Here is a 22729-nt window from a genome sequence, read left to right on the forward strand (position 1 = left end):
CTGCACTGAAGCCATTGGGTCCTGGGCTTTTCTTTACTGGCAGACATTTCATTACAGCTTCAATCTTGCTGCTTGTTATTGGTCTGTTCAGGCTTTGGATTTTTCTTGATTCTGTCTTGATAGGTTGTATGTATCTTGGAATTTGTCCATTTCTTCTAGATTTTCCAGTTATTGGCATGTTGTTGCTGATAGTGGCCACTCATGATCCTTTGAATTTCCACAGTATCACTTGTAATGTGTCCTTTTTTATTTCTGATTTTATTACTTTGCATCTTCTCCTTTTATTCTTAGTCAGGCTAAGGGTTTGTCAATTTTGTTTAATTTTTCATTGATCTTTTGTATTGTTTTCTTCATTTCAATTTCATTTATTTCTCCTCAGATCATTATTTCCTTTCTTCTACTAATTTTAGGTTTGGTTTCCTCTTGTTTTTCTAATTCTTTAAGATGTATCATTAGATTATTTGTTTGAAATTTTTCCTCTTTTTTTGATGTATAGCTATAAACTTCCCTATTAGTACTTCTTTTGCTATATCCCATAGATTTTGGCATGTTGTTTTCATTATCATTTGTTTCAATAAATTGTTCTATTTTCTTCTTAATTTCTTTATTGACCCACTGGTCATTCAGGAGTATGTTGTTTAATTTCTATGTGTTTGCATAGTTTCCAAAATTCCTCTTGTTATTAATTTCTTGTTTTATTCCATTGTGGTCAGGGAAGATGACTGATATTATTTCGGTTTGTTTGAATGTTTTAAGACTTGTTTTGTAACCTAACATATGGTCAATCTTTGGGAATGATCCATGTGCTGACAAAAAGAGTATGTTTTCTGCAGCCATTGGATGCAATGTTTTATAAGTCTCTATTAGATCCATTTCATCTATAGTACAGATTAAGTCTGATGTTTCTTTCTTGATATTCTATCTGGAAGATCCGTCCAGTGCAAAACATGGGGTGTTGAAGTCTCCAGCTATTATTGTATCAGGGTCTGTCTCTCTCTTTAGCTCTAGTAATACTTGCTTTGTATATCTGGGTGCTCCAGTGTTGGCTACATATATATTTAAAATTGTTATATCCTCTTGCTGAATTCACCCCTTTATCATTATATAGTGACCTTCTTTGTCTCTTCTTATAGCTTTTGTTTTGAAATCTATTTTTTTCTAGGTATAGTGACTCCTATTCTCTTTCAATTTCCATTGGCATGGAATATGTTTTTCCATTTCTTTATTTTCAGTCTGTGTGTGTCTTTATAGGTGAAGTGTCTTGCTTGTCGGCAACAGGTCAATGGGTCTTGTTTTATCATCCATTCAGCCAGGCTGTGTTTTTTCACTGGAGAGTTTAGTCCTTTTAGATTCAGTGTTATTGATAAAACAAACAAGTAAAAAGAAAACTAATAAAAACTCTACACCTTAACTTTGTCCCCTGGCTTTTTATCCTTTTGTTGTTTCTATGTATATCTTATTGTACTATGTCTTAAAAATTTGTTGGAATTATTATTTTTTATTGGTTCATCATTTAGCCTTTCTACTTAGGATAAAGGTGGTTTACACACCACAGTTACAGTGTTATAATAGTCTGTGTTTTTCTTTGTACTTATCATTACCAGTGAGTTTTGTGCCTTCAGGTGATTACTTACTGCTCATTAATGTTCATTTTCTGATGGAAGTACACCCTTTAGCATTGCTTATAGGACAGGCCTGGCATTGATGAAATCCCTTGACTTTTGTCTGGGAAAGATTTTACTTCTCCTTCATGTTTGAAGGATATTTTAACCAGATATACTATTCTAAGGTAAGAGTTTGGTTCCTTCAGCACTTTAAATATGTCTTGCCACTCTCTTCTGGCCTGTAAGGTTTCCACTGAAAAGTCTGCTGCCAGATGTACCGAGGCTCCACTGTATGTTATTGGTTTCTTTTCTCTTGCTGCTTTTATGATCCTTTGTTTATCCTTGATGTTTGAGAGTTTGATTATTAAGTGCCTTGAGGTAGTCTTCTTTGGTTTAAATCTGCTTAGTGTTCTACAACCTTCTCGTACTTGGATATTGACATCTTTCTCTAGATTTGGAAAGTTCTCTGTTATTATCCTTTCTTTTTTTTTTTTTTTAATTTATTTATTATTATTATACTTTAAGTTGTAGGGTACATGTGCATAATGTGCAGGTTTGTTACATATGTATACTTGTGCCATGTTGCTGTGCTGCACCCATCAACTCGTCATTTACATCAGGTATAACTCCCAATGCAATCCCTCCCCCCTCCCCCCCCCCATGATAGGCCCCGGTGTGTGATGTTCCCCTTCCTGAGTCCGAGTGATCTCATTGTTCAGTTCCCACCTATGAGTGAGAACATGCGGTGTTTGGTTTTCTGTTCTTGTGATAGTTTGCTAAGAATGATGGATTCCAGCTGCATCCAAGTCCCTACAAAGGACTCAAACTCATCCTTTTTTATGGCTGCATAGTATTCCATGGTGTATATGTGCCACATTTTCTTAATCCAATCTGTCACTGATGGACATTTGGGTTGATTCCAAGTCTTTGCTATTGTGAATAGTGCTGCAATAAACATACGTGTGCATGTGTCTTTATAGCAGCATAATTTATAATCCTTTGGGTATATACCCAGTAATGGGATGGCTGGGTCATATGGTACATCTAGTTCTAGATCCTTGAGGAATCGCCATACTGTTTTCCATAATGGTTGAACTAGTTTACAATCCCACCAACAGTGTAAAAGTGTTCCTATTTCTCCACATCCTCTCCAGCACCTGTTGTTTCCTGACTTTTTAATGATTGCCATTCTAACTGGTGTGAGATGGTATCTCATTGTGGTTTTGATTTGCATTTCTCTGATGGCCAGTGATGATGAGCATTTTTTCATGTGTCTGTTGGCTGTATGAATGTCTTCTTTTGAGAAATGTCTGTTCATATCTTTTGCCCACCTTTTGATGGGGTTGTTTGTTTTTTTCTTGTAAATTTGTTTGAGTTCTTTGTAGGTTCTGGATATTAGCCCTTTGTCAGATGAGTAGATTGCAAAAATTTTCTCCCATTCTGTAGGTTGCCTGTTCACTCTGATGGTAGTGTCTTTTGCTGTGCAGAAGCTCTTTAGTTTAATGAGATCCCATTTGTCAATTTTGGCTTTTGGTGCCGTTGCTTTTGGTGTTTTAGACATGAAATCTTTGCCCATGCCTATGTCCTGAATGGTACTACCTAGGTTTTCCTCTAGGATTTTTATGGTATTAGGTCTAACATTTAAGTCTCTAATCCATCTTGAATTAATTTTCGTATAAGGAGTAAGGAAAGGATCCAGTTTCAGCTTTCTACTTATGGCTAGCCAATTTTCCCAGCACCATTTATTAAATAGGGAATCCTTTCCCCATTTCTTGTTTCTCTCAGGTTTGTCAAAGATCAAATGGCTGTAGATGTGTGGTATTATTTCTGAGGACTCTGTTCTGTTCCATTGGTCTATATCTCTGTTTTGGTACCAGTACCATGCTGTTTTGGTTATTGTAGCTTTGTAGTATAGTTTGAAGTCAGGTAGCGTGATGCCTCCAGCTTTGTTCTTTTGACTTAGGATTGTCTTGGAGATGCGGGCTCTTTTTTGGTTCCATATGAACTTTAAAGTAGTTTTTTCCAATTCTGTGAAGAAAGTCATTGGTAGCTTGATGGGGATGGCATTGAATCTATAAATTACCTTGGGCAGTATGGCCATTTTCATGATATTGATTCTTCCTATCCATGAGCATGGTATCTTCTTCCATTTGTTTGTGTCCTCTTTTATTTCACTGAGCAGTGGTTTGTAGTTCTCCTTGAAGAGGTCCTTTACATCCCTTGTAAGTTGGATTCCTAGGTATTTGATTCTCTTTGAAGCAATTGTGAATGGAAGTTCATTCCTGATTTGGCTCTCTGTTTGTCTGTTACTGGTGTATAAGAATGCTTGTGATTTTTGCACATTAATTTTGTATCCTGAGACTTTGCTGAAGTTGCTTATCAGCTTAAGGAGATTTTGGGCTGAGACAATGGGGTTTTCTAAATATACAATCATGTCATCTGCAAACAGGGACAATTTGACTTCTTCTTTTCCTAACTGAATACCCTTGATTTCTTTCTCTTGCCTGATTGCCCTAGCCAGACCTTCCAACACTATGTTGAATAGGAGTGGTGAGAGAGGGCATCCCTGTCTTATGCCAGTTTTCAAAGGGAATTTTTCCAGTTTTTGCCGATTCAGTATGATATTGGCTGTGGGTTTGTCATAAATAGCTCTTATTATTTTGAGGTACGTTCCATCAATACCGAATTTATTGAGCGTTTTTAGCATGAAGGGCTGTTGAATTTTGTCAAAAGCCTTTTCTGCATCTATTGAGATAATCATGTGGTTCTTGTCTTTGGTTCTGTTGATATGCTGGATTATGTTTATTGATTTGCGAATGTTGAACCAGCCTTGCATCCCAGGGATGAAGCCCACTTGATCATGGTGGATAAGCTTTTTGATGTGTTGCTGAATCCGGTTTGCCAGTATTTTATTGAGGATTTTTGCATCGATGTTCATCAGGGATATTGGTCTAAAATTCTCTTTTTTTGTTGTGTCTCTGCCAGGCTTTGGTATCAGGATGATGTTGGCCTCATAAAATGAGTTAGGGAGGATTCCCTCTTTTTCTATTGATTGGAATAGTTTCAGAAGGAATGGTACCAACTCCTCCTTGTACCTCTGGTAGATTTCAGCTGTGAATCCATCTGGTCCTGGACTTTTTTTGGTTGGTAGGCTATTAATTGTTGCCTCAATTTCAGAGCCTGCTATTGGCCTATTCAGGGATTCAACTTCTTCCTGGTTTAGTCTTGGAAGAGTGTAAGTGTCCAGGAAATTGTCCAGTTCTTCTAGATTTTCCAGTTTATTTGCATAGAGGTGTTTATAGTATTCTCTGATGGTAGTTTGTATTTCTGTGGGGTCGGTGGTGATATCCCCTTTATCATTTTTAATTGCGTCGATTTGATTCTTCTCTCTTTTCTTCTTTATTAGTCTTGCTAGTGGTCTGTCAATTTTGTTGATCTTTTCAAAAAACCAACTCCTGGATTCATTGATTTTTTGGAGGGTTTTTTGTGTCTCTATCTCCTTCAGTTCTGCTCTGATCTTGGTTATTTCTTGCCTTCTGCTAGCTTTCGAATGTGTTTGCTCTTGCTTCTCTAGTTCTTTTAATTGCGTTGTTAGAGTGTCAATTTTAGATCTTTCCTGCTTTCTCTTGTGGGCATTTAGTGCTATAAATTTCCCTCTACACACTGCTTTAAATGTGTCCCAGAGATTCTGGTATGTTGTATCTTTGTTCTCATTGGTTTCAAAGAACATCTTTATTTCTGCCTTCATTTCATTATGTACCCAGTAGTCATTCAGGAGCAGGTTGTTCAGTTTCCATGTAGTTGAGCGGTTTTGATTGAGTTTCTTAGTCCTGAGTTCTAGTTTGATTGCACTGTGGTCTGAGAGACAGTTTGTTATAATTTCTGTTCTTGTACATTTGCTGAGGAGTGCTTTACTTCCAATTACGTGGTCAATTTTGGAGTAAGTACGATGTGGTGCTGAGAAGAATGTATATTCTGTTGATTTGGGGTGGAGAGTTCCATAGATGTCTATTAGGTCTGCTTGCTGCAGAGATGAGTTCAATTCCTGGATATCCTTGTTAACTTTCTGTCTCGTTGATCTGTCTAATGTTGACAGTGGAGTGTTGAAGTCTCCCATTATTATTGTATGGGAGTCTAAGTCTCTTTGTAAGTCTCTAAGGACTTGCTTTATGAATCTGGGTGCTCCTGTATTGGGTGCATATATATTTAGGATAGTTAGCTCTTCCTGTTGAATTGATCCCTTTACCATTATGTAATGGCCTTCTTTGTCTCTTTTGATCTTTGATGGTTTAAAGTCTGTTTTATCAGAGACTAGTATTGCAACCCCTGCTTTTTTTTGTTCTCCATTTGCTTGGTAAATCTTCCTCCATCCCTTTATTTTGAGCCTATGTATGTCTCTGCGTGTGAGATGGGTCTCCTGAATACAGCAGACTGATGGGTCTTGACTCTTTATCCAGTTTGCCAGTCTGTGTCTTTTAATTGGAGCATTTAGTCCATTTACATTTAAGGTTAATATTGTTATGTGTGAACTTGATCCTGCCATTATGATATTTACTGGTTATTTTGCTCGTTAGTTGATGCAGTTTCTTCCTAGCCTCAATGGTCTTTACATTTTGGCATGTTTTTGCAATGGCTGGTACCGGTTGTTCCTTTCCATGTTTAGTGCTTCCTTCAGGGTCTCTTGTAAGGCAGGCCTAGTGGTGACAAAATCTCTAAGCATTTGCTTATCTGTAAAGGATTTTATTTCTCCTTCACTTATGAAACTTAGTTTGTCTGGATATGAAATTCTGGGTTTAAAATTCTTTTCTTTAAGAACGTTGAATATTGGCCCCCACTCTCTTCTGGCTTGGAGAGTTTCTGCTGAGAGATCTGCTGTTAGTCTGATGGGCTTCCCTTTGTGGGTAACCCGACCTTTCTCTCTGGCTGCCCTTAAGATTTTTTCCTTCATTTCAACTTTGGTGAATCTGGCAATTATGTGTCTTGGAGTTGCTCTTCTCGAGGAGTATCTTTGTGGCGTTCTCTGTATTTCCTGGATTTGAATGTTGGCCTGCCCTACTAGGTTGGGGAAGTTCTCCTGGATGATATCCTGAAGAGTGTTTTCCAACTTGGTTCCATTTTCCCCCTCACTTTCAGGCACCCCAATCAGACGTAGATTTGGTCTTTTTACATAATCCCATACTTCTTGCAGGCTTTGTTCATTTCTTTTTCTTCTTTTTTCTTTTGGTTTCTCTTCTCGCTTCATTTCATTCATTTGATCCTCAATCGCTGATACTCTTTCTTCCAGTTGATCGAGTCGGTTACTGAAGGTTGTGCATTTGTCACGTATTTCTCGTGTCATGGTTTTCATCTCTTTCATTTCGTTTAGGACCTTCTCTGCATTAATTACTCTAGCCATCAATTCTTCCACTTTTTTTTCAAGATTTTTAGTTTCTTTGCGCTGGGTACGTAATTCCTCCTTTAGCTCTGAGAAATTTGATGGACTGAAGCCTTCTTCTCTCATCTCGTCAAAGTCATTCTCCGTCCAGCTTTGATCCGTTGCTGGCGATGAGCTGCGCTCCTTTGCCGGGGGAGATGCGCTCTTATTTTTTGAATTTCCAGCTTTTCTGCCCTGCTTTTTCCCCATCTTTGTGGTTTTATCTGCCTCTGGTCTTTGATGATGGTGATGTACTGATGGGGTTTTGGTGTAGGTGTCCTTCCTGTTTGATAGTTTTCCTTCTAACAGTCAGGACCCTCAGCTGTAGGTCTGTTGGAGATTGCTTGAGGTCCACTCCAGACCCTGTTTGCCTGGGTATCAGCAGCAGAGGCTGCAGAAGATAGAATATTTCTGAACAGCGAGTGTACCTGTCTGATTCTTGCTTTGGAAGCTTCCTCTCAGGGGTGTACTCCTCCCTGTGAGGTGTGGGGTGTCAGACTGCCCCTAGTGGGGGATGTCTCCCAGTTAGGCTACTCAGGGGTCAGGGACCCACTTGAGCAGGGAGTCTGTCCCTTCTCAGATCTCAACCTCCGTGTTGGGAGATCCACTGCTCTCTTCAAAGCTGTCAGACAGAGTCGTTTGCGTCTGCAGAGGTGTCTGCTGCGTTTGTTTAGTTTACTGTGCCCTGTCCCCAGAGGTGGAGTCTACAGAGACAGGCAGGTTTCCTTGAGCTGCTGTGAGCTCCACCCAGTTCGAGCTTCCCAGCAGCTTTGTTTACCTACTTAAGCCTCAGCAATGGCGGGCGCCCCTCCCCCAGCCTCGCTGCTGCCTTGCTGGTAGATCACAGACTGCTGTGCTAGCAATGAGGGAGGCTCCGTGGGTGTGGGACCCTCCTGGCCAGGTGTGGGATATGATCTCCTGGTGTGCCTGTTTGCTTAAAGCACAGTATTGGGGTGGGAGTTACCCGATTTTCCAGGTGTTGTGTGTCTCAGTTCCCCTGGCTAGGAAAAGGGACTCCCTTCCCCCTTGCGCTTCCCAGGTGAGGCAATGCCTCGCCCTGCTTCAGCTCTCGCTGGTCGGGCTGCAGCAGCTGACCAGCACCGATCGTCCGGCACTCCCCAGTGAGATGAACCCAGTACCTCAGTTGAAAATGCAGAAATCACCAGTCTTCTGTGTCGCTCGTGCTGGGAGTTGGAGACTGGAGCTGCTCCTATTCGGCCATCTTGCTCCGCCCCTCCCTCAAGAATCTGTTATTATCCTTTCGAATAGACTTTCTTACCCATCTTTTTCTCTACCTCTTCTTTATGACCAATAACTCTTAGATTTTCCCTTTCGAGGCTATTTTCTAGATGCTGTAGGCATGCTTCATTGTTTTTTATTCTTTTTTCTTTTATCTTCTATGACTATATATTTTCAAAAAGCTTGTTTTCAGTCTCACTAATTCTTTATTCTGTTTTATCGGTTCTGCTACTAAAGGACTCTGATGCATTATTCAATATGCCAATTGCATTTTTCAGCTCCAGAATTTCCACTTGATTCTTTTTTTTTTTTTTGAGATGGAGTCTTGCTCTGTTGCCCAGGCTGGAGAGCAGTGGCCATGATCTTGGTTCACTGCAACCTCTGCTTCCCAAATTCAAGTGATTCTCCTTCCTCAGTCTCCCGAGTAGCTGGGATGACAGGCGTGCACCACCATGCCCAACTAATTTTTGTATTTTTAGTAGAGACAGGGTTTCACCGTGTTGGCCAGGCTGGGTCTCAAACTCCTGACCTCAAGTGATACATCTGCCTCAGCCTCTCAAAGTGCTGGGATTGCAGGTGTGAACCACCATGCCTGGCCAATATCATTTCGTCTTTTTGTAAAATATATCTGACAGAATTCTGAATTCCTCCTCTGTGTTTTTTGAATTTATTTGAGTTTCCTCAGCACAGCTATTTTAAATTCTCTGTGTGAAAGGTCATATATTTCTGTTTTTCAGATTGGTCTCTGATGGCATGAGCTCATTTGGTGAGTTCATGTTTTCCTAGATGGTGTTGATTCTAGTACATGTTCTTCAGCATCTGGGTATTTAAGAGTTAAGTATTTACTGTAGTCTTCATTGTCTGGGTTTATTTGTAGCCGTCCTTCTTGGGATGGCTTTCCATATATTTGAAAGGACTTGGGTGTTGTGATTTTACTTGGATCTGCTTTAAGGGGCACCCTAAGGTCAGTAATGCTGTGGTTTTTGCAGAGTCTCTCTCTCTGTGTTCTGAGCCACCTAAAGCTGAAAGTGGAGTGATGCAAACACCTCTGTGGCCACCACCACTATGATTGCACTGGGTCAAACCTGAAACCAGCACAGTGTTGGCTCTTTCCCAAGACCTTCTGTAACCACTCCCTGGTTACTGGCTCTGCTTGCTTAAGGGCCTGGGGCTCTACAATCAGCAAGTGGGAGAGCCAGCCACGCCTGTGTCCTTCCCTTCAGGGTGGGGAGGTCCTACAGGCACTGGTGGGTCTAGAAGTGCCACCCAGAAGTCAGGGACTAGAGTCAAAAACCTTAGAAGTGTACCTGGTCTATTGTATTACGGCTAAGCTAGCATGAAAACCACACAATGTAGTCCTTTCCACTCTTCTTTCCCCTTTGCAAAGGCAGACAAGCATCACCCTATAGGCACCTCCAACCCAGGCCACGAGGAGCACTGCCAGACTACCACCAGTGTTCCCTTATGGCCCACTGCCTCTTTAAGTCAGCTTGTTGTGAATGCTGCCTGGCCTGGGACTCACCCTTCAGGGCAGAGGGCTCCCCACTGGCCCAGGACAGGTCCAGAAGTCAAGTTCTGGAGTCAAAGAGTCAAGTTCTGGAATTGGGAACTCCAATAACCTGTTTGGTGCTCTACCCGCCTGTGGCAGTGATGGTACCTAAAGTGTAAGACAAAGTCCCCTTTACTTTTCCCTCTGCTTTTCTGAAGCAGAACGAGTTTTTCACCATAGCCACCAAGCTGGTAATGTGCTGAGTCTTATCGGAAGCCAGCAAGTCTCAAGAGTTCTCGCCCAAGGCCCTCAATGTAGTACCTGGGTACTGGTGCTGGCTGTTCAGGCCCAAGGGCTCTTCACTTAAAAGGAGATGAATGTGGTCAGAACTGGTGTCTTTCCTTCAAGGCAGTGAGCTCCATTCTGGCCCAAAGTGTGTCTAGAAATGTTGTCTGGGACCTAAGGCCTCAAATGGGAGGGACTCACGACTCTGACTGGTGCTCTGTCTTCCTGTGGCTGAGTTGGCATCCTAGATGCAAGACAAAAATCCTCCCCACTCTTCCCTCTCTTCTCCTCAAAGTGGCAGGAAAGGGTTTCTTTTGGAACCTGCAGCTTTGCAGCCTGGGATTAGTGGAGGATTAACACCAGGACTCCATTGTCTGTCCCAGCTGGCGTCTCGGTGTGTCACGTGTGCCTCCAGTCCACTGTCTATGAGCCTAATTCAGCACTAAGACTTGCCCAAGAGTTGCAGTCCCTATGGTCTAGACTGCCTTTCAAGTTAACTTGGAGACACAGTGCTGTAGCTCTTGTTGGTGAGTTGTTTTGTAAGCACTCAAGTTTGGACTGCTGCCTAGGAGATTACCCCCTGGCTAGGGCTGGTTTAAATGCTCCCTCTGTGGGCAGGTGTCAGATGAGTTGGTCCTTTCCTTTCTGCTCTAACAGGACAGCGCTGATTTTATTGCCTCACAGTTGCTATATTCTCCCTCCCCACCCCTGAGAGTCTCTCTCTACTAAACTGCCACTGCCTGAGTTGGGGAGGGGTGGTGTCTGAGATTCAGGACTGTTTTGTTCAATCTCTTCAGTGCCTCTTTCAGAAATATAAAGGTCAAACCACGTTTTATAAGTGCTCACCTGACTTTTGATTCTTGTTAAAGTGTTTTTCTTTTTTCTTTCTATGTAGATAATTATTAACTTGGAGCTTTTCAGTCCCTCATCTTGTGCTACCCTCTGGCTGTTTTAGCTATTCTGAATTTTTTTTGTTGTTGCATATGAATTTTAGCATTGCTTTTTCAATTTCTGTGAAAGATGCTATTGGAATTTATTGGAAATTACACTGCATTCTGTAGACCACTTGATGCAGGATAAATATTTTAAAATATTTATTCCTCCAATTCATAAACAAGGGATATCTTTCCATTTATTTGTGGCTTCTTCAATTTCTTTCATCATTGTTTTATAGCTTTCAGTGTACAAGTATTTTACCTCTTTGGTTAACTTTATTCCTAAGTATTTTATTTTTCAATGCTATTGTAAATTTTGTTGTTTACTTGATTTCTTTTGTTCATTGTTGGTGTATAGAAGTGCAACTGATTTTTGTATTATGATTTTGTATACTGAAACTTTACTAAATACATCTGCTAGTTGTAGTGCTTTTTTGGCAGGATCTTTAGTGTTTTCTACATACATGACCATGTCATCTTCACAGAGATAATATTACTTTTACTTTCCAATTTGGATACCTTTTATTTTTCTTGCCTACTTGCTCTGGATAGGACTTGTAGTACAATGCTGAATAGAATTCGTGAGAGTGGGCATCCTTGTCCTGTTCATCTTAGAGGAAAAGCTTTCAGGTATTCACCATTGAGTATGATGTTAGCTGTGGATTTGTTATATCTGGGCTCTGTTATATTGAGGCACACTCCTATACATAATGTATTGATGACTTTCATGGAAAATATGTCTTGTGAATGAATACCCTTTCTCCTTTACATTTATTAAAATTAATAAAGACTAGTGACTCTTTGGTGTTATTTGCAATATTTTAGGTCAGATAACATTTTTCTTCTTTTATAATTCTGGGAAGATTAAACCATTTATAAGCTCTTACAAATACATTGTTTATATTGTGTTTACAACATTTACTTTTAATATAGGAATGCTAACCTCTTATAAATGTGAACTTGCTCAAAGAGAGAATATACTATTCCACGTTTTTCGGTCTCATATGTATTTAATATTTCCAGGTGTGTTAATCACAGACAACGGTCCCTAGCCTTGGGAATACAATTTATGTTCCTTCGATTATTAGGTATGCCATTTCTCTTTATTCATTGCTAAGTGTCGGCTATTGTGGTTCAATAGTGTTATTGATTTTTTAATTTATGGCCTGTGACAAAAAAAATTATAGTGGAAGACTAGGCTACATCATACTTGTTGAAGGAAGCCATTTTCCAATGTTTCAGATATAGGATTATTTACATATTGCATACTTTTAACCTACCTGCCTGGTTACCTGTTCTAACTCTATTGCAAATAAAACCTTAAAATGTGTATCATGTCTGTTTCAAATATAAAATATGATCATCAACATGTAATTCGTTTTCTCTCTGCTTTTGTCTCTATTTGTGACACTATTGTGTTACATTAGCAATTAGAAATAATGTTAAAATGTTTCAATAGCAACTGTGGTATGGATATTGTGACTAGTTAAGAATTATTGGAAGAAAGAATTTATACCAGAGAATTTTATAAAGTTCCAGATACAGGACAAATTACAAGAAAGGCAGACATAGTAAACATAATATTAAGATTATTTATTAAAACAAAAACAAAAAGTGAGCGCGTTAGAGATCACCTAGTGCAACTTGCCGATTTTTTCAGATGAGTAAATTAAGGTCCTGAAAAGTGCAGGGTTTTGCCCATAGTTACACAACTAGTAATATAAATGAAACTAGGAAAACGATTCCTAACTGTGAGTCTAGTATTCTGACTGTATCATGCTATAGGTCATGAAATAACTGACTGGATGTAACTGAAATCTTTGCCTAAAAATTACTACCTCAAATAATTGGAAATTCCTTAGCTATATGGAAGTTGAGTACCTCATGGCTTCCTGGAGATGGTGGCGGGTATATAAGATAGTGATATTCCTAGATATGGTATTATAAGACTATATATCTGTATATACATACACTAATACATAAGAGGTCCATGTTAATTTATGTACACATGCACACTCACATAGATATAACATATACTGTAGTTCAACAGATTTATTTGTGCATCATGAATAATTTATTTTGATTTTTAAAAAGTATAATAGCTAATTTCAAAGGCACATTTATTCATTATATTAGAAAAGTGGTGAAATGAAATATTAACTGTTAGCCCAATATAGATTGGATATTTCTATTAAAATAAATACTTTTTTGAATTGATTAGAAATACATAGTAATTACATATAATTATTTTAGAATATTATATCTGTGCTTTATATTCCTTTGACTCATACATGAATTAATTTGCATGTGGACAGATGAATATCTATTTTTATTTCTATAAAATATATGTATGATCATGTATAAAAAGATCTGTAATTCTAAACTGTAATCTTTACCCTTGTGTATTTCACCCATAATTCTTTTAGGAACAATACCTGGACCAATTATATTTGGTTTCACAATAGACAGCACATGTATTCTTTGGGATATAAATGATTGTGGAATTAAAGGAGCTTGCTGGATTTACGATAACATCAAGATGGCCCATATGCTAGTAGCCATAAGTAAGTGGTGACTTCTTGATAATTTTAGAGTAAACTAAGAACTTAAAAAAAAAAATCTCATTGTTGGTTACTTAGGTCACAGTTATTTTCAATTGTTCCATCCACATTGTTGAACCATCCAGTAGTCTTCCTGAAGCAGAGAACTCTTATCACAGCATGTTATGAGAGGCTTTGAATGGATGGAGTCTGCAACGCTCAGTATTAAATACAAGAAAATAAAATTCTTGCTGTCATTATATCATACAGTATATACTTTTAATAACTTATCTCAAACATTTTTGAAAAGTATACTTGAAAGGTAAAAGAGAATTCTGAGAAACTCCCTGGAATGATTGTCATCTAGGTATCTAGGTGCTGCAAACACGGACAGCTCAGGCAGGGAAGTACCTTTTGTCTCTAAGGCACATTGTGAGGAAGGTTTTTATAGCTTAGAAGGTTAGCTGTGATGTTTAATTCTTTTTTGCCTTTTGCAGTTTGTAATGTCTTGGTTAAACAATGAATGAAATTTAAGGCAAGATTAAGGAAGTAGAACAATGTATCTAGTTTATACTAGTAAAATAAAAGTTGAAATTTAAAATTTGAAAAATAACCTAAGAAACTAAAATATCTTAGAGAAATCCTGAACGTATGTATACATATGTATCTAATATAATGTGTGATTTTCATTGTGATTATTTTGACACAAGTATCAAGATAGGCTTATGATTACTCTTTACATGCATGTAAATCCAGAGTATACTTTCTGAGTTGATAGAGTAATAGAATATTTCCTGAAGAAATATGTATAAATTCATATAGCACTTGGGGAGTAAGTATTGACAAGTATAAGCAAAATGAATCATCCCATTACTTTACTTGTTTTTAAAAACCATTTTTTATTCAATTTTTTAAACTATATATTTTTACCACAATCATGACTACATACGATGTTTTTATGTTTAAAATTTATTTAATTCATTTTGTTTATACTTTTTGGTCAAAGATATAGATAGATAACAAATTGTTCATTTTCCTACTCAGTGATGAATGTGGGAATTCCCCCACAAAATACATAAAAATCTTAAAATTTTCAGAATGAAACAAATAAAAAAATATTGTAAGTTGTACCTATGTAACTAATCATTCTATAAATCTAGTAATGTCTAGATGAATGAGCATTCCTGTTTTTAAACAAAATATTAATAATCAACACAAAGAAACCAGCTACTGCAAGAACTATGCTGTGAGACCACATTGAATTTATCAGGCTGGCAATTATTAAATGCTTATACTGTGGTTGGAACTAGTTTAAGTTCATATAACTTCATATTAAAATCAGATTTACTTGAAAATAAATCAAAGTTTGTGAAGTGAATCTTAATGTTTCATATTTTTAGCTGATAAGAAGAGTAGATTGGTTAAGTATTGAGTGTGATATTCTCCCACAGAGGCTTTCTCTTAAGAACTCCAAAACCTTTTTAATTTTTAGAATTATTTTCTATCCTGGACCAGAATGTTCTGTAATTTATTCAGGTTCAAGAATGTTACAAACTACTTTCCCTCATTATTGACTTTTGGTTGCTTGCAATTTTTTATAGATATGATATTGTGTTAACAAATTTATTTATTTATTTTTGAGACAAGGTTTCTGTCTGTCACCCAGGCTGGAGTGCAGTGGTGTGATCTCAGCTCACTGCAACCTCCACCTCTAGGGGTCAAGTTATCCTCTCACATCAGCCTCCCAAGTAGCTGGGACTACAGGCTCATACCATCATACCTGGATATATTTTGTACTTCTTTTGGTAGAGACAGGGTTTCCTATGGTGCCCAGCCTGTTCTCAAATTCTTGGACTCAAGACATCCACCTCTCTCAGCTTCCCAAAGTACTGGGATTATGGGCTTGTGTTAACAAATCTAGATTGTGGCCCAATTCCTATTTAGTTCTATACAATACTTATTTTACCAGAATGCACAAGCATAACCAAGAATAAGTTAATTTTTGTACTCTATTACTGCTTAGAAAGAAAATAAATACTACTGCCTTGAATTGTATACAAATATTTTTTCTTTCCCCTTAAAGTTTCAAAAATTTTAAACATAGAACTCTAATGGTTATGTAATTATTCTCTTTGAAAATGTTCTATTCATGAAGATTTTTCTCAGTGATAATTTTTATCATAATTAAAAACAAAAACCATGACTAATTTTTTTTTTACTTAGGTGTTACTTGTAAAGTTATCACCATGTTCTTCAATGGATTTGCAATCCTTTTGTATAGACCACCTCCACCAGCCACAGATGTGTCATTTCATAATGAGAATTCAGTTGTGACTAATGTTTTAGCAGAACAGGATCTCAACAAAGTAGTAAAAGAAGGGTGAAATGAGAAAAGAGAAGACTGTTTTACACCTGGAAAATTTACCTCGATTTTTAAGAACAGACGTTGCCGTGACAACATTATCTATCCAATATGGACAATCATATTTACAAAATTGATGTTTTCATAATCAAATGTATTTTTTTACATATGTAGTTTTTGTTTTATGCAAGAAACAGACCTGTGCCTTCAAAGCCCTCCAAAAGCCTCAAAACACAGCACACACACACACACACACACACACACACGAACACACACACACACACTTATTTCCCATTCCCATTGTCTAGATATGAAATCCTCAAGCAATAACAAGAAAAAAGGCCCACAATTAGAAAAGTTTACATTTAAAAAACAATGATGTTTCTATCCCCATTACAACTTGTTTAATTTTAAGTTTCATTGCCAATATTTTGAGCTTAGAACATTTATGGTATAAAAATTTAAACTAATCAAAGTTGTGTGATGATTTCCAGGAATTATTATTGAAAGCCTATGAACTTAAAACCAGGTTTGTCACATAATTTGTTTTTAAATTTATGTATACTAGTCTGGCCTTTCTCAAATTATTGAACTATTAGAATATGTTAGTTATCATCCTTGTGTCTTGGTATATAGTGAATACAGAAACATCAGCATTGTATACACATAGTTTCACTTTAACTCAAGAATTCCAAGAGGTAATTTGTTGATATTACAATGTTTAACACATCTATGATTCTGTGATAGTATTATTCAATTACATATATTTCAGAGGAAAGTACCAGTCAGTAAAGAAAAATGCCAAATAAACATGAAACTATTGATCAATACTTATAATTTTTCTTACTTGAAAAGCCAATCACTTAACACATTACTCATAGCGCCTAAAACAGTGCCTTGCATAGTGTAGTCATCTATTATTGTTGTTTAATTAAAACATTAACCCTACCCTTTAACTCAGCAGTCCCCAACCTTTTTTGCATCAGGGACCAATTTTGTGGAAGACAATTTTCCCATGGGGGAAGAGGGTATGGTTTTGAGATGAAAGTGCTCCACCTCAGACCATCAGGCATTAGTTAGATTCTCGTAAGGAGAGTGCAACCTAGATCCCTTGCATGTGCAGTTCCCAGTGGGGTTTGCACTCCTATGAGAATCTAATGCTACTACTGATCTGACAGGAGGCGGAGCTCAGGCAGTAATGCTCACTCACCTGCCTCTCAGCTCACCTACTGTGTGGCCTGATTCCTAACAGGCCACACACAGCTCAGAGTTGGGGACCCCTGCTTTAACTGATGCATTGATTTAATAAAGTATTTTACAAGCCTGATAATATTATAACCCTATTTATACAGGTGCTATTTATGCCAACTTTGCTGAGAATATGGAGGGTATAGATGAGTGAACATCAACAAACATAACTTCTACCATGGTTAAGAATTTTAATTAAGAAAAGTATTGAAGTTTAAATCCAGATATTATTACATTTGAAATTTTTATAAGGGTTATTAATTTAATAAAATTCATTATCAGGTTTCCCCTATAAGCTTTCTCCTAGGTTAGTTTTCCACAAGCATTGTTTTATATACACTGTAATAAGGATAACACAAGCCTAGTGTTAGATCTTGTAGGAAACCAATATTAGAAACATTAGAAATTTGCAGAATTTAAGAAATTTGCAGAATTTAAGAAATTATGTTTTGTGGTAATCCGTGGCCAAGGATGATAGAATGTAGTGCAATTGTAAAGTGAAATTCAAGGAGAAGGAATGAAAAGTTAGTCAAGTAAGCACACTTGAATATTAGAGAAGGAGAGGAGCTGTGGGTCAGGAATCAGAGAGACCTGCTAAAACCAGACAGATACAAACACCAAAGACGGAAGCCAAGTAGGTAGCCAAAAATCCAGATATTTGAGAAGCAGGAAATTTATAGCAGCCAAAGAAACAGGGCAAGATGGGCAGGTGAACACACGTGATACCTCAGTTGACAATCTCCCGCCCACCAAGCTAGACACAGTGTAAATGCTGCTTCCTGTTGGAGCCCAGAAAAAAGGAAAGTTTAGGCTTTCTGTGTCCCATGTGTGGAAGCAGGAAATTGGATTGAAGACTTTCATAGTTGTGAAATAAAGGCAAATCCTGAGGAACTCACTGATAGAGATGTGAAATGACAGTAAGGAAGAAAACAGAATAACTATACAAATATGTTAGTCTAGGGCCACTTAATTTAGAGGAAGAAAAAAAATCACCTCATCCATAGAAATAGTTTGATAAACAGGTGACTAAATAATTGGCATTTATAAAGATTCTTAGTTATCAAGGGCTGCATCGTATTTTATATATTCAGTTTTATAAGGTGATACTTTTTAAATAAGCTTTTTATGAAAATGGTTAAACTGAACATAATTTTGGTTCTTAAAAGGAGTCCAGAGCTTTTATATATAATGCACATATTTTAAAAGAATACCTCCTTTACAACAGGGTTTTATAGACACTACCATAATTTATGATCATTGTTTTTTACTTTGGGGTTCACCTAGATCATATGAGTTGTTATGATACTTCTAGAACAAAATTATTCAAAATGTGTTTTTTGTAATTTATGATTTTTAAGTAAGATTGACTTATAAATTGACATTGTAATTTTGTACATAATTGGATATATGTGTTAAAATTTAACATTTAGATTTATTTAATTGTAGAAAATATATGTGGAAAGAACTGTATGCATTTGACTTTACTATGTAAATTGGAGGGAAACAAAGTTTTAGATCCATTTTCTTTCAAAATTGTCTTTATTGTAAAGTATGCAAAATATATATTCATACCATTTATTAAATCAGAGTGTTTATTACAAAATTGTCATGTTTGAGCTTATTAAATGACACAGGTTTGAAAATTGGCTTATCTCTGTGAATATAAGCATATTTTATGGATGGGAAAGGGAAATTAGTATTACTTTTGAACTTGGTGAATGTATTAATAATTTGATCCAGAGATTTCTTGTATCTCAACAGATGTTTTTAATTCAATACAAACCACATTTATTATGAAATATATATTAGGAAAATTCTCTTACACAAGTTTCTATATATGACAGATTAATATATATGATTTATATGAGTAGGATACATTTTACAGATGGTTTATTTTTAAAATATCTGATAAAAAAGTGTGGGATGTATTTATCTCAATTTATTATAATAGTAAAATATTTTAAGGAAATACTATTAGATATTAATTTGAAATATAATGTTCTTTTCTCCCTAGGCTCCTTCAGCTTTTTTTTCAGTAAAGTCCAATAAACACTAACTTTTACAGCACATATGAGTAATCAAAAATAGGTGAAAGACAATCCACTTTGAAAAACTCAGTAGGTAAATTGTACTATAACATTTTAGTGCTTCAGCTAAAATTAATTTAGCTTTTAAAAATTACCAAGAATTTATCATTTTTTTCTTTTCAAATTTAGTGTGTCTGACTTTCCATTTAAAAATTTATTTTGTGACTTTGTAAAATAGTACACATAAAATTCCTCTATAAGCTTTCCCTAGTGTTAACATTTTAAAAATCCATAGAACAATTACCTAAAACTAGAAACAATTACAAATAAACTAGCATTGACATGATGCTATTAACTAATCTACAGATTTTATTATAATTTTGCCAATCATAACACTAGTGGTGACAAGGACAGGAGGCTGAGAAATTCTAGGCAGAAGAGAGAGGGTCCTGGTAAAGGCCCCACCCTCAAGTCTGGAACCACAGCCCAAAGTGAGAACATGCATTCCTGTTTTCCTACTCAAATGTTACCTTTTCCAAAACTACCCATGGCCCACTCCACCCCGCATCCTGTGCCATCCCAGGCTCTGCCAGTAGAGTAGGACAGGAGAAGATGAAAAGCAGCTGGACATTGGAAACTATGGTTTGGGGTTGGAGAGAAGAAGTCCAGGCCGCTGGACTTCGGGAAAAGATCACCTTCCTGCTCCATCCGTTTTCTAGCTCCCCTTCCGGCTGAGAGCCACTTTCATAGGCAATGAAGTCCTTCACATTCACCACCCTTCAATTTTTTCATGCAACCTGATTTTTCCTGGATGTTGAACAACAGCTCAGGTGCCACAGGTGTGAACGCTAAAGGCTATCACTCTCACCCTCTGCCCTCACTGGTGGAGAGCAACTGCCTCACGCCAAAAGACAGAGGGCCTACTGAGCTGTTTCACACTTAAGCCGTCAGCAGATAGCAAAGCTAAAAGAACACTGTAAAGCATGCAACTGGGGCTTCGGGGGTCGCAGGTACTCCCCATTAGATGCTTCCATGGGGCCTGCATGGAGTTTCCCTTTGGTGCCCAGAAGCACTCACCCTAGCTCCTGCATCCACTCACTTATGTGCTCTCTTCCACAAGGGGTTGAGCACAACAGGTTCTACTGAGTGGAGTTTACACCTGCTGGCACCAAAGCAACCAGCTAGCTCCAGTGCCCACACTCCAGTTCCTGCCTGCAAAGGGATCAGGGAAATTTCCTGCTTCAGTGGTCTTTATCTGATCTGAACCCAGTCAAGGATCCCACGTTAAATTTATTTATTACTGCTTCTTAATCTCTTCCAATCTGGAATGGTTCCCCAGTCTTTTTTCTTCATGATATATTTCCTCTCTATTTCTATGTGTCCAATAACTCTAAACTTCAGTGGCTTAAAACAGGAAACATTTCTTATCCTACCATTTCTGTGTGTCAGGATTTCAGGAACAGCTGTGCTGAGTGGCTCTGGTTTGAAGTTTCTCAAGAGGTCTCAATAAAGATATTGGCTGGGGCCGTAATCATCTGAAGGGTTCTCTGGGATTGAATAATCTGCTTGTAAGAAAGTGTGCTCACATGTTTGTTTGAAAAAGAACTTCATTCCTCAACATGTGAGCCTCTTCACAGGTCTGGTGACATGGCAGCTGACTGCCCCCAGGGTGAGTGAGAGCAACCAAAACTGAAATCACAGTGTCTTATATGATTTAATTTTAGAAGTGACATATCTTTTCTACCACAGTCTACTGGTCATACAGGTGACCTTAGTAATCTTAATTCCAGCTGCAAAGTCCTTAAAAGGATTTAAAAGAACTTTGCAGTAAACTACAACGCCTTGATTCATATACTTGGTTGAATACTCCAGGGAGGAGAAGATGTCTTTACAATTCTGCCTACCATGCCTGGTATAGTGTGGGAAGAAAAGACAAAAGGTGAGTACCAAGAGGCATGAATATTGTGATTATCATTGGGATGATATTGGGGGCTGGCTACCATATATTACTTTGACAATTTTGAAAAGGATTGGCCAATTATTTTGTAGAGTATCAGTTTGGATTAGTCTGATGTTTTCTCATGATTATATTAACATTATATATATTTTTTTCAAAAATGATATATTCTTCTCAGAGCACATATTAGAGAGTACATGTTGTCTAAATATGATAGAACTTTGATCACTTGGTTAAGGTATGTATCTGCCAGCAATAACCACTCTAATTTTATTTTCTCCTGCGTTATTAATAACTAGCTCTTGAAGGGATACTTTGAGAGCATGCAAATATCCTGTTTCTCAGCAAACTTTCCACTAATTTTAGCATCCATTTTTTATTCTTGCATGCTTAATGTGGTTTTTGCTAATAGTGATTTTCTGTATTCATCACTTCTTTAACATGTATTAATTGGTATTGTAATCTAAGAAAGAACCGTCCCTTTTTGTTTATTTAAAGTTACTTCATTATTTGAATAAATATAAATTAATTGACTAGGTTATTATCCACTAGTTTTTTTTTTTTTTTTTTTTTTTTTTTTTTTTTTGTCAATTTGTTTTATATGTAGACATTGGAGCCCCATTATGTTGGCTCCTGTGTCTTTTGGACATATTTACATCATTATTTGAGGACATCCTTACTGTTTAGCACCACAAGATACTCCAGGCTCCTCTTATACTTTCCATTATTTAAGGATCAAATAATTGAAAACCAAAATGTGCATGCATAACATCTATTTCTATATTAATTTATGTGTGTGTGAATATGGATACCTCCAATTGCAATCCAACACCATAGAGTTCATGTTAATCTTCCTTTTCCTCATTTGTAAATACTTTCTTAAAGAGTGAGAAAACTGACTTTTGTTATTCACAACACATCATTTGTCCAACACTAGATGGAGTATTAGTTTCTATTGCTGACATGACAGATTACTACAAATTTTATGTCATAAAATAATACCCATTTACATCTCACAGTTTTGTAGGTGAGAAGCCCATGAATAGTGTGGTTCAGGTAGTTCTCTGTTCCAGGATTCACAAGTTGAAATCAAGTTGTTGTCCAAGGCTGTATTCATTTCTGGAGGCTCTGGGGATGAATTAAATCCCAAGCTCATTCAGGTTGTTGGGCAAATTGATTTGCATGATGATATGGTTTGGCTGTGTCCCCACTGAAATCTCATGTCAAATTGTAATCCCCACATGTTGAAGGAGGGGTTTGGTGGCAGGTGATTGGCTCATGGAGGCAGTTTCTAATTGCTTACCATCATCCCCCTAGTGCTGTCTTATAAGTGAGTTCTCACGAGATCTGGTAGTTTAAAAGTATTTAGCACTTACTTCCACCCTTCTGTTCCACCACGGTAAAACATGCTTGCTTGCTCTTCACCTTCTGCCATGATTGTAAGTATTCTGAGACCTCCCAGTCTTGGTTTCTGTGAAGCCTGTCAAACTGTGTGTCAATTAAAGCTCTTTTCTTCATAAATTACTCAGTCTCAGGTAGTGCTTTATAGCAGTGTGAAAACAGACTAATACACATAGCAATGTAGGACTTAGGTCCCTGTTTTTTGTGTGTTTTTTTTGTTTTTTTTTTT

General features: G+C 37.3%; 1 protein-coding gene across 1 annotated transcript in view; it reads left to right on the top strand.

Moving 5' to 3' along the window:
• SLCO4C1 (solute carrier organic anion transporter family member 4C1) overlaps positions 1-18711 on the top strand; it is a 68556-nt gene extending 49845 nt beyond the window's left edge. The window contains exons 11-13 of the mRNA XM_050793124.1: positions 11989-12053; positions 13392-13529; positions 15729-18711. Coding sequence (XP_050649081.1) covers positions 11989-12053; positions 13392-13529; positions 15729-15889 — 364 coding nt within the window. The 3' untranslated portion in view covers positions 15890-18711. The remainder of the gene's footprint in view (positions 1-11988; positions 12054-13391; positions 13530-15728) is intronic.
• Positions 18712-22729: the final 4018 nt, after the last annotated feature.

The sequence above is a fragment of the Macaca thibetana genome, chromosome 6 (assembly GCF_024542745.1).
Source record: "Macaca thibetana thibetana isolate TM-01 chromosome 6, ASM2454274v1, whole genome shotgun sequence".
Lineage (NCBI taxonomy): Eukaryota > Metazoa > Chordata > Mammalia > Primates > Cercopithecidae > Macaca > Macaca thibetana.